The 12,726-nt window shown below is 43.1% G+C and overlaps 1 protein-coding gene across 1 annotated transcript in view; it reads left to right on the forward strand.

The window, feature by feature from the left end:
* The window catches only part of LOC139410898 (anthrax toxin receptor 1-like), a 55,491-nt gene that overhangs the window by 12,043 nt on the left and 30,722 nt on the right, over window positions 1-12,726 (forward strand). The window contains exons 2-6 of the mRNA XM_071156552.1: window positions 3,421-3,492; window positions 3,694-3,765; window positions 4,680-4,761; window positions 4,937-4,970; window positions 5,132-5,211. Coding sequence (XP_071012653.1) covers window positions 3,421-3,492; window positions 3,694-3,765; window positions 4,680-4,761; window positions 4,937-4,970; window positions 5,132-5,211 — 340 coding nt within the window. The remainder of the gene's footprint in view (window positions 1-3,420; window positions 3,493-3,693; window positions 3,766-4,679; window positions 4,762-4,936; window positions 4,971-5,131; window positions 5,212-12,726) is intronic.

Genomic DNA, 12,726 nt, shown 5'->3' on the forward strand with positions numbered 1-12,726 from the left:
TTAAATAAATCACAGACGGTGTCACCAGCAAAGCACCCCACACCATCACACCTCCTCCTCCATGCTTCATGGTAGGAACTACACATGGGGCGATAATCCGTTCACCTACTCTGCATTTCACAAAGACACGGCGGTTGGAACCAAAAATCTCAAATTTGGACTCTGACCAAAGGACAGATTTCCACCGGTCTAATGTCCATTGCTTGTGTTTCTTGGCCCAAGCCAGTCTCTTCTTCTTATTGGTGTCCTTTAGTGGTGGTTTCTTTGCAGCAATTTGACCATGAATCAAATCAGAGAGAGAGAGAGAGAGAGAGAGAGAGAGAGAGAGAGAGAGAGAGAGAGAGACCAGATTTAACAGACTGACCCTAGCCCCCCGACACATAAACTACTACAGCATAAATACTGGAGGCTGTGTCTGTTACTTGAACTCTGTGAAACATTTATTTGGGCTGCAATTTCTGAGGCTGGTAACTCTAATGAACTTATCCTCTGCAGCAAAGGTAACTCTGGGTCTTCTTTCAAGTGACGGTCCTCATGAGAGTCAGTTTCATCATAGCGCTTGATGGTTTTTGTGACTGCAATTGAAGAAACTTTCAAAGTTCTTGAAATGTTCCAGATTGACTGACCTTCATGTCTTAAAGTAATGATGGACTGTCATTTCTCTTTGCTTATTTGAGCTGTTCATACCATAATATGGACTTGGTATTTCACCAAATAGGGCTATCTTCTGTATACCACCCTACCTTGTCACAACACAACTGATTGGCTCAAACGCATTAAGAAGGAAAGAAATTCCACAAATTAACTTTTAACAAGGCACACCTGTTAATTCACATGCATTCCAGGTGACAACCTCATGAAGCTGGTTGAGAGAATGCCAAGAGTGTGGAAAGCTGTCATCAGGGCAACTTTGAAGAATCTCAAATATAAGATTCTTCAGATTCTTCCAAAACACTTTATTTGGTGACTACATGATTCTATATGTGTTATTTCATAGTTTTGATGTCTTCTTTATTATTCTACAATGTAAAAAATAAAGAAACTGTTGACCGGTACTGCAGGTATTATGACTGATCATTTTCCTGACTCAAATAACACTAAGATCATTACTGGGGCTGCATTATAAAAACATTGAAAGTAATCTGAGAAGAATGATGTCACTGCTCTGCATCAGTATGATATCATTGGTTGCAGTCCAAAGATGGCAACTATCTAATAAATCAATCAGAGTTATACACTACTGTACACTGTTGCTCTTCAACCAAGGTTACGTGTTCAAATGGAATGTGTGCTTCCGAAGCTATTTTCTGGTAGGAAGAGCATACAGGCCGCTGTGTTGCTACAGTAGTGAAGCCAGACAGCTTGAGGAACTGTATAACAATTACACACAGGCAGGGAAAGACTGCATGCAGCCAAGATAAACATCATCCCAAACTGTAATGGTTGGATAGGATGAAGTGTGTACACTAGGTGGGGATACAGCATGATGTGCAGAAGAAGTAGCACAAAGTTAAGTAGAAATATGCTTTCTGTTAGTTGATTACAGAAAATATCGTATGAAGTGCAAAAGCTTGGTGTGCATATTTGATGCACATTCAAGCCATTGCGTCAAACACTCTGACTGTAGAGAAGGTTCCACATAATAGTGAAAATGTTTAACGGCAGATGCTGCCTTTCTACAGATAAAGTACAGTGCCTTGCGAAAGTATTCGGCCCCCTTGAACTTTGCGACCTTTTGCCACATTTCAGGCTTCAAACATAAAGATATAAAACTGTATTTTTTTGTGAAGAATCAACAACAAGTGGGACACAATCATGAAGTGGAACGACATTTATTGGATATTTCAAACTTTTTTAACAAATCAAAAACTGAAAAATTGGGCGTGCAAAATTATTCAGCCCCCTTAAGTTAATACTTTGTAGTGCCACCTTTTGCTGCGATTACAGCTGTAAGTCGCTTGGGGTATGTCTCTATCAGTTTTGCACATCGAGAGACTGCATTTTTTTCCCATTCCTCCTTGCCAAACAGCTCGAGCTCAGTGAGGTTGGATGGAGAGCATTTGTGAACAGCAGTTTTCAGTTCTTTCCACAAATTCTCGATTGGATTCAGGTCTGGACTTTGACTTGGCCATTCTAACACCTGGATATGTTTATTTTTGAACCATTCCATTGTAGATTTTGCTTTATGTTTTGGATCATTGTCTTATTGGAAGACAAATCTCCGTCCCAGTCTCAGGTCTTTTGCAGACTCCATCAGGTTTTCTTCCAGAATGGTCCTGTATTTGGCTCCATCCATCTTCCCATCAATTTTAACCATCTTCCCTGTCCCTGCTGAAGAAAAGCAGGCCCAAACCATGATGCTGCCACCACCATGTTTGACAGTGGGGATGGTGTGTTCAGCTGTGTTGCTTTTACGCCAAACATAACGTTTTGCATTGTTGCCAAAAAGTTCAATTTTGGTTTCATCTGACCAGAGCACCTTCTTCCACATGTTTGGTGTGTCTCCCAGGTGGCTTGTGGCAAACTTTAAACGACACTTTTTATGGATATCTTTAAGAAATGGCTTTCTTCTTGCCACTCTTCCATAAAGGCCAGATTTGTGCAATATACGACTGATTGTTGTCCTATGGACAGAGTCTCCCACCTCAGCTGTAGATCTCTGCAGTTCATCCAGAGTGATCATGGGCCTCTTGGCTGCATCTCTGATCAGTCTTCTCCTTGTATGAGCTGAAAGTTTAGAGGGACGGCCAGGTCTTGGTAGATTTGCAGTGGTCTGATACTCCTTCCATTTCAATATTATCGCTTGCACAGTGCTCCTTGGGATGTTTAAAGCTTGGGAAATCTTTTTGTATCCAAATCCGGCTTTAAACTTCTTCACAACAGTATCTCGGACCTGCCTGGTGTGTTCCTTGTTCTTCATGATTCTCTCTGCGCTTTTAACGGACCTCTGAGACTATCACAGTGCAGGTGCATTTATACGGGGACTTGATTACACACAGGTGGATTGTATTTATCATCATTAGTCATTTAGGTCAACATTGGATCATTCAGAGATCCTCACTGAACTTCTGGAGAGAGTTTGCTGCACTGAAAGTAAATGGGCTGAATAATTTTGCACACCCAATTTTTCAGTTTTTGATTTGTTAAAAAAGTTTGAAATATCCAATAAATGTCGTTCCACTTCATGATTGTGTCCCACTTGTTGTTGATTCTTCACAAAAGAATACAGTTTTATATCTTTATGTTTGAAGCCTGAGATGTGGCAAAAGGTCGCAAAGTTCAAGGGGGCCGAATACTTTCGCAAGGCACTGTACAATTCGACCCCCATGACTCCCTTTCACAATCCGGTACCTTAACCTCTCAATTTCCTCCAGACTCTGTTATGCAAACTCCTCATCAACATGTCATCTCACTTCGCAGATCTGGGAGTGTGCAGCACCACTGGGTTGAAATCTATCACTTTGTGGAACATCTGGCTCACAAGTTCATAAGGTGAGAATACTTATCCCACATTGTTGAAATACCCTGTAATGGATATAAACTTTAGATAAATTCAATATAAACACAAATATTAACCATTAACCACACATGGTGTGGGTATGATGTATTTCATTGCTTGTTGTGATTGTTAGTGAAATGACAACAGAGAGAACATTAATATAAATGGTCTGGGTATTGTTCATTTCTCTCCAGTCCACAGCTGCGCATGTCCTTCATTGTGTTCTCTACTGAGGGACGGATTTTGATGCGGCTTACAGAGGACAGGTAAGGGAACAATCTTTTTTTTCTTAGGATTTGGGTATTACGTCTGCACAAGATGTCAGCTATTTTCTGATTCTGAACTGAGTTGATTATCAAGAACACAGACAACCAGATAAACATGCAGGATTTGTTAAATTGAATTAGAGAAAAAATCACAATACCCTCACATTGAGCTCAACTGACAATGCTGTCAATCCTTTGGCAAACTGTATGCTTCAGCATGTGGCTTATAATATATCATGTGTTGCATATGTGTCTAATCTTTCTTCAGGCAGTTTCCACACAGGCACTGAAACTTTTTCAATGTTTATGGTCTTCCTGCTATCTCATTTTACACAAGACTCATTTCCTTACTCTCTGCTGGACAGTGTCCTGTGGCTATAGATCCCTAAATCTAAGCTTGATCTCTTAAAACCTGAAGCACACACATTACTACTCTCTGAAATGGAATGCCACTTCAATAAATAGATTGTTTCTGTGCTTATTAAAAACAATTGCCTTTGTCATTTCATATCTGTCTGTGTCTGCTTTTAGTTTACAAAGAAGACTGAATTTCACAAGAAAACAGTACAAAATAAAATCTGTTAAATATTAATTCACAGTTCTATTTTTTGGGCTTAAAGCGACTCACTTGTTATTCAAAATTATGTGCATGCATGCACACAGTTTAATGCTGTACCCAATGTTTTAGTTTGACAGTATGATTTAATAGTAGCATATCAACCACATGTATCACTATGATGACTCTATTTACATCAATACCTATAGCTACTTCTTCTTTAAGGTCTTGCAATTTACGATTTTCATAGCTTTATAGCTGCAGTTATATCAATGAGATAGGGACTTCTGCAGGGTGAGGGATGATACATGATGAGTGTGAACTGCCCTCTCATCTGTCTTTTGGTCTGCTTGCTCAGGGAGCAGATTCGAAAAGGTCTGGAGGAGCTCCAGAGGGTACTTCCAGGTGGAGACACCTTTATGCACGAAGGCATACAGAGGGTGAGCTGTCTGCTTTTAGCTGAGCTCTGAGCTGGAATCTATCTCCACACTGGCTCAAGAACAAAGACCATGGCTCAGAGAAAAAATGGCTCCTGTATCAGTATGAATAGTTGCTTTATTCACAGGACAGATTTAGCCAGTGTCCGTTTTCAATCCAATTCCTCTTCTTTTACAGGCCAGTGAGCAGATATACTATGGAAACTCTGAAGGTGTGTAGTTCAATAAAAATATTTAAATGTATTCCTGTTGTACGTCTTGCATCATATATTAATTTCTCAAGTATATCTGTTTGTCTATCATTATTATTATTATTTGAATAGCTCTGTGGAAGCATTTAGATCTGAATCAAAGGTTTTGTGTCTGTTTATAGGATACCGTACCGCAAGTGTCATTATCGCTCTCACAGATGGGGAGCTGCATGAGGACCTCTTCTACTATGCTGAGAGGGAGGTAAGCACAACCTGTCTATTCCATTTGCTTTGGCAATGGAAACATATGTTTCCCCTGCCAATAAAGCTCTTTGAATTTAATTGTATTTAGTTGTGTGAAGAGAAAGAGAGCGAAAGAGAGAGGTCTGAAGGCATCTGCCTTTGGCCTAAAGAGCAGGAACCCAGACTTCATCAAATAAATTGAAAATACAGACATTGTAATCCTACAGGAAACATGGTATATACGAGACTGACCCACGGGTTGCCCTCTAGGTTACAGAGAGTTGGTAGTCAAATCCACCAAACTACCGGGTGTGAAACGGAAGAGACTCAAGGGGTATGCTAATTTGGTGTAGAGCAAACCTAACCCACTCTATTAAATTAGTCAAAACAGGAACATTTTACATCGGGCTAGAAAGTTCATATGGAAATGACACAGAGAAAAATGGCCTCATGAGTGCTACCCACACTACCGTTCAAAAGTTTGGGGTCACTTAGAAATGTCCTTGTTTTCCATGACAACATACATGAAATTAGTTTTTTAGTATATAAATTTCCGACTTCAGCTGTATATATTTAATCCATTAAAAACCAACCGTTTCCAGCTACAATAGTCATTTACAACATTAACAATGTCTACACTGTATTTCTGATCAATTTGATGTTATTTTAATGGACAAAAAGTGGGCTTCTCTTTCAAAAACAAGGACATTTCTAAGTGACCCCAAACTTTTGAACGGAAGTGTATATCCCCCCAATAGAATCCCATACTTTAACATATTCTCCAACCTAGAGGGGGAGATCAACCATTTCCAGGCCCAGGGACATGTACGGGTCTGTGACGACCTAAATGCCAGAACTGGACAAGAACCTGACACTCTCAGCACACAGGGGGACAAACACCTACAGTTGAAGTCAGAAGTTTACATACACCTTAGCCAAATACATTTAAACTCAGTTTTTCACAATTCCTGACATTTACTCCTTGTAAAAATTCCCTGTTTTAGATCAGTTAGAACCACCACTTTATTTTAAGAATGTAAAATGTCAGAATAATAGTAGAGAGAATGATTTATTTCAGCTTTTATTTCTTTCATCACATTCCCAGTGGGTCAGAAGTTTACATACACTAAATTATTATTTGGTAGCATTGCCTCTAAATTGTTTAACTTGGGTCAAACGTGTTGGGTAGCCTTCCACAAGCTTCCCACAATAAGTTGGGTGAATTTTAGCCCATTCCTCCTGACAGATCTGGTGTAACTGAGTCCGGTTTGTAGGCCTCCTTGCTCGCACATGCTTTTTTAGTTCTGCCAACAAATTTTCGATAGGATTGAGGTCAGGGCTTTGTGATGGCCACTCCAATACCTTGACTGTTATCATTAAGCCATTTTGCCACAACTTTGGAAGTATGCTTGGTGTCATTGTCCATTTGGAAGACCCATTTGCGACCAAGCTTTAACTTCCTGACTGATGTCTTGAGATGTTGCTTCAATATATCCACACAATTGGCCATCCTCATGATGCCATCTATTTTGTGAAGTGCACCAGTCCCTCCTAGAGCAAAGCACCCCCACAACAAGATGCTGCCACCCCATGCTTCACGGTTGGGATGGAGTTCTTTGACTTGCAAGCCTCCCCCTTTTTCCTCCAAACATAACGATGGTCATTATGGCCAAACAGTTATTTCATCAGACCAGAGGACAGTTCTCCAAAAAGTACTATCTTTGTCCCCATGTGCGGTTGCAAACCGTAGTCTGTCTATGTTATGGCAGTTTTGGAGCAGTGGCTTCTTCCTTGCTGAGCGGCCTTTCAAGTTATGTTGATATAGGACTTGTTTTACTGTGGATAAAGATACTTTGTACCTGTTTCCTCCAGCATCTTCACAAGGTCCTTTGTTCTGGGATTGATTTGCACCTTTCGCACCGAAGTACGTTCATCTCTAGGAGACAGAATGCATCTTCTTCCTGAGCGGCATGACGGCTGCGAGGTCCCATGGTGTTTATATTGCGTACTATTGTTTGTACAGATGAATGTGGTATCTTCAGGTGTATGGAAATTGCTCCCAAGGATGAACGAGACTTGTGGAGGTCTACAATTTTTTTTCTGAGGTCTTGGCTGATTTCTTTTGATTTGCCCATGATGTCAAGCAAAGAGGCACTGAGTTTGAAGGTAGGCCTTGAAATACATCTACAGGTACACCTCCAATTGACTCAAATTATGTCAATTAGCCTATCAGAAGCTTCTAAATCTATGGCATCATTCTCTGGAATTTTCCAAGCGGTTTAAAGGCACAGTCAACTTAGTGTATGTAATCTTCTGACCCACTGGAATTGTGATACAATGAATTATAAGTGAAATAATCTGTCTGTAAACAATTGTTGGAAAAATTCCTTGTGTCATGCACAAACCGACTTGCCAAAACTATAGTTTGTTATTAACAAGAAAATTATGGAGTGGTTGAAAAACAAGTTTTAATAACTCTAACCTAAGTGTATGTAAACTTCCGACTTCAACTGTACATGGAGGTGACAGCATTCCCGCCGAAATATGCCCCCTAGACACAATTATGACAAGACAACCAACACAACTCCTGAAGCTCTTTCACACATTGGGTCTGTACATAGTCAATGGTAGGCTTTGTGTGGACTCTTACAGTAGGTACACCTACAGCTCATCCATTGGCAGTAGTACTGTAGATTACATCGTCACTGACCTCAACCCAGATTCTCTCAGAGCGATCACAGTTAGCCCACTGACACACCCATCAGATCATAGCAAAATCACAGTTTACTTGAACAGAGCAACACTCAATCATGAGGCATCAAAGCCATCTGCATAATATTAAGAAATGCTATGGATGGAAGGAAATTGTTATATAAACCTACTAAAAAACAATTAGGCAACAGCAAATTCAATCCCTTTTAGACACATTCCTGGAAAAAACGTTTCACTGTAATAGTGAAGGTGTAAACTTGGCATTAGAATGCCTAAAGAGTATACAGTATTTGACCTCTCAGCTTCCCTATCAAATTTAAAAATGTCAAGCAGACAACCTAAGAACATTAACAGCAATGACAAATGATTTGATGAAAAATGTAAAAAGCTAAGAAATAAATTGAGAAACCTATCCAACCGAAAACATAGAGACCCAGAAAACCTAAGCCTACACCTTCACTATGGTTAATCACTAAAACAATACAGAAATACACTACGGAAAAATAAGGTACAGCATATCAGAAATCAGCTCAATGTAATTGAAGAATCACTAGAATTGTCACGGATTCCCCCGGTACTGCTGCTCATTCCATGTCACCGGCCTCAAGGCATCACTGCACTGTTTCATTACGCACACCTGGTTCCCATTCCCCCTGAATACTAATTGTATATATGTGCCCTCTGTTCACCATTGTTTTGTCGGTTAGTGTTCCCATGTCTGTTGGTCTGTGAGTACCTATTCTTGTTATTTCGTGTTTTGTACACTTGTTATTACGGTTCTCATCCTGTGTATTGTTGTACATTTGCTATCGCGGGTCTCGCCCCGTGTAGTGTATTGCGGGTCTCATCACGTGTGTTTTTAACTCTTTTGTTCAGGTTACATCCCTGTGTTTTTGTATGTGTTTGTTTTGGGCTTTGTCCCCATGCCTTTTCATGGCATGTTGTATATTTTGGGTGGAGAATTAAACCTCCTTATCACAAATTCCTGTGCCTGTCTCCAATCATTTATACAACGTGACAAGAATCTAACCACTTCTGGGGAAATTGGAACACTCTAAACAAACAACACAAAGAGTTATCCATCCAAAACAGAGATGTATGGATAAACCACTTCTCCAATCTTTTTGGAAAAACATATAAATATAAATGATACATGATCAAATGCAAATCTTAGAATCAACAATTAAAGACTTCCAGAACCCACTGGATTCTTCAATTACATTGAATGAACTACAGGACAAAATATATACCCTCCAACCCCAAAATGCCTGTGGTGTTGATGGTATCCTAATGAAATGATAAAATATACAGACCACAAATTTCAATTGGTTATACTTAATAAATTGGTTATACTTAAACGTCATCCTCATCTCTGGCATCTTCCCCAACATTTGGAAGGACTGGTCACCCCAATACACAAAAGTGGAGACAAATTTGACCCCAATAAATACTGTTGGATATGCATCAACAGCAAGCTTGGGAAAATCCTCTGCGTTATCATTATCATACATTCCCTCAGTGAAAACAATGTACTGAGCAAATGTCAAATGGGCTTTTTACCTAATTATGGTACAACAGACCACGTATTCACCTTGCACACCCTAATTGACAAACAAAGAGACCAAAACAAAGGCAAAGTCCTCTCATGCTTTATTGATTTCAAAAAAGCTTTTGACTCAATTTGGAATGAGGGTTTGCTATGCAAATTGATGGAAAGCAGTGTTGGGGGAAAAACATACAAAATTACATAATTTATGTGCACAAACAAGTGTGTGGTTAAAATGGGAAAAAAACACATTTCTTTCCACAGGGCCGTGGGGTGAGACAGGGATGCAGCTTGAGCCCCAACAAATTGGCGAGAGCACTAGAACAGTCTGCAGCACCTGGCCTCACCCTACTAGTATCTGAAGTAAAATGTCTACTGTTTGCTGATGATCTGGTGTCACGCCCTGGCCGTAGAGATATTTTTATTCCCTATGTTTGGTTGGTTAGGGTGTGACTCGGGTGGGAAACTCTATGTTCTGTGTTTCTATGTGTTGGCCGGGTATGGTTCTCAATCAGGGACAGCTGTCTATCGTTGTCTCTGATTGGGAATCATACTTAGGCAGCCTTTTTACTTTTGTATTTTGTGGGTGGTTGCCTTTGTTAGTGGCCTGTACAGCCCTAGTAAGCTTCACGTTCGTTTTTTGTTGTTTCTTGTTTTATTGGCGACATTTATAATAAAGAAAAATGTACGCTCACCACGCTGCACCTTGGTGCTTCTGTCCCCAACCAAGGAAGGATATTCTGCACAGATTCTGTCAGACCTGGGCCCTGACAGTGAATCTCAGTAAGACAAAAATAATGCTGTTCCAAAAAATTCCATCTAGACTCCGTTGCCCTAGAGCACACAAAAAACTGTACATGCCACAGCCTAAGCATCTGCGCCACAGGTTCCACAAAGCTGTGAAAGATCTGATAGACAAGGCAAGAAGGGCCTTCTACACCATCGAAAATAACAAAAAATTCTACATACGAATTAGGATCTGGCTAAAAATACTTTAATCAATTATAGAACCCATTGCCCTTTATGGTTGTGAGGTCTGGGGTTTGCTCACCAACCAATAATTCACAAAATGGGACTCTGCATGCATAATTCTGGAAAAACATACTCAGTGTACAACGTAAAACATAAAATAATGTATGCAGAGCAGAATTAAGCCGATACCTGCTTATTATCAAAATCCAGAAAAGAGCCGTTAAATTCTACAACCACCTAAAAGGAAGTGATTCCCAAACCTTCATAACAAAGTCATCACCTACAGAGAGATGAACCTGGAGAAGAGTTCCCTAAGCAAGCTGGTACCTAGGGCTCTGTTCATAAACACAAACAGAGCCGCAGGACAGCAACACAATTAGACCAAATCAAATCATGAGAAAACAAAAAGATAATCACTTGACACATTGGAAAGAATTAACAAAAAAAATGGAGAAAACCAGAATGCTATTTGGCACTAAACAGAGAGTACACAGTGACTGACACAAAATTAAGGAAATTGTTGTCTATGTACAGACTCAGTGAGCATAGCCTTGCTATTGAGATAGGCTGCCATAGGCAGACCTGGCTCTCAAGAGAAGACAGTCTATGTCACGTTCTGACCTCTATTTCCTTTGTTTTTGTATTTATTTAGTATGGTCAGGGCGTGAGTTGGGTGGGCAGTCTATGTTTGTTTTTCTATGTTTTGGGGCAGTTCTATGTTTTCGGCCTAGTATGGTTCTCAATCAGAGGCAGGTGTCATTAGTTGTCTCTGATTGAGAATCATACTTAGGTAGCCTGGGTTTCACTGTTTGTTTGTGGGTGATTGTTCCTGTTTTTGTGTTTGCACCAGACAGGGCTGTTTTGAGTTCTCACGTTTCTTGTTTTGTTTTCGTTAGTTTGTTCATGTATAGTGTCGTCAATAAATACAATGAACAACCACCACGCTGCGCTTTGGTCCGCCTTTACTTCACAAGAAGAGAACCGTTACAGAATCACCCACCACAACAGGACCAAGCGGTGTGGTAATGGGCAAAGGAGAGAGCAGCAGCAGGAGCAGCGCGAGGAGGTATGGACATGGGAGGACGAATTAGACGGTAAAGGACCTTGGGCTCAGCCAGGAGAATATCGCCGCCCCAAGGAAGAACGGGAGGCGGCGAAAGCGGAGAGGCGCTGGTATGAGGAGGCAGCGCGGCGTCGTGGATGGAAGCCCGGGAGTCAGCCCCAAAAATTTCTTGGGGGGGGGCTAACAGGGAGTATGGCTACGCCAGGTAGGAGACCTGAGCCAACTTCCTGTGGTTACCGGGGGGCTAGAGAGACCGGGCAGGCACCGTGTTATGCTGTGGAGCGCACGGTGTCCCCAGTGCGGGTGCACAGCCCGGTGCGGTACATTCCAGCTCCGCGTATCGGCCGGGCTAGAGTGGGCATCGAGCCAAGTGCCATGAAGCCGGCTCTACGCATCTGGTCTCCAGTGCGTCTCCTTGGGCCGGCTTACATGGCACCAGCCTTGCGCACGGTGTCCCCGGTTCGCCTGCATAGCCCAGTGCGGGCTATTCCACCTCGCCGCACTGGCAGGGCGACCGGGACCATTCAACCGGGTAAGGTTGGGCAGGCTCGGTGCTCAAGAGCTCCAGTGCGCCTGCACGGCCCGGTCTATCCGTCACCACCTCCACACCCCAGCCCTCCGGTGGCAGCTCCCCGTACCAGGCTGTCTCTCCGGCCCATCCGTCCAGAGCCTTCCTCCTCTCCAGCGCTGCCGGAGTCTCCCGCCTGTCCGGCGCCTCTGCCGGAGCCTCCCGCCTGTCCGGCGCCTCTGCCGGAGCCTCCCGCCTGTCCGGCGCCTCTGCCGGAGCCTCCCGCCTGTCCGGAGCCTCCCGCCTGTCCGGCGCCTCTGCCGGAGCCTCCCGCCTCTCCGGCGCTACCAGAGCCTTCCTCCTCTCCAGCGCTGCTGGAGTCTCCCGCCTGTTCGGCGCTAGGAGAGCTACTCAGCCCAGCGTTGCCGGAGCTTCCCGTCTGCCCAGCGCCATCTGAGCTTCCCGTCTGCCCAGCGCCAGCGCCGCCCGTCTGCCCAACGCCGCCAGCGCCGCCCGTCTGCCCAGCGCCGCCAGCGCCGCCCGTCTGCCCAGCGCCGCCAGCGCCGCCCGTCTGCCCAGCGCCGCCAGCGCCGCCCGTCTGCCCAGCGCCGCCAGTGCCGCCCGTCTGCCCAGCGCCGCCAGTGCCGCCCGTCTGCCCAGCGCCGCCAGTGCCGCCCGTCTGCCCAGCGCCGCCAGTGCCGCCCGTCTGCCAGGAGCCGCCAGTGCCGCCCGT

Source organism: Oncorhynchus clarkii, chromosome 6 (genome assembly GCF_045791955.1).
Source record: "Oncorhynchus clarkii lewisi isolate Uvic-CL-2024 chromosome 6, UVic_Ocla_1.0, whole genome shotgun sequence".
Lineage (NCBI taxonomy): Eukaryota > Metazoa > Chordata > Actinopteri > Salmoniformes > Salmonidae > Oncorhynchus > Oncorhynchus clarkii.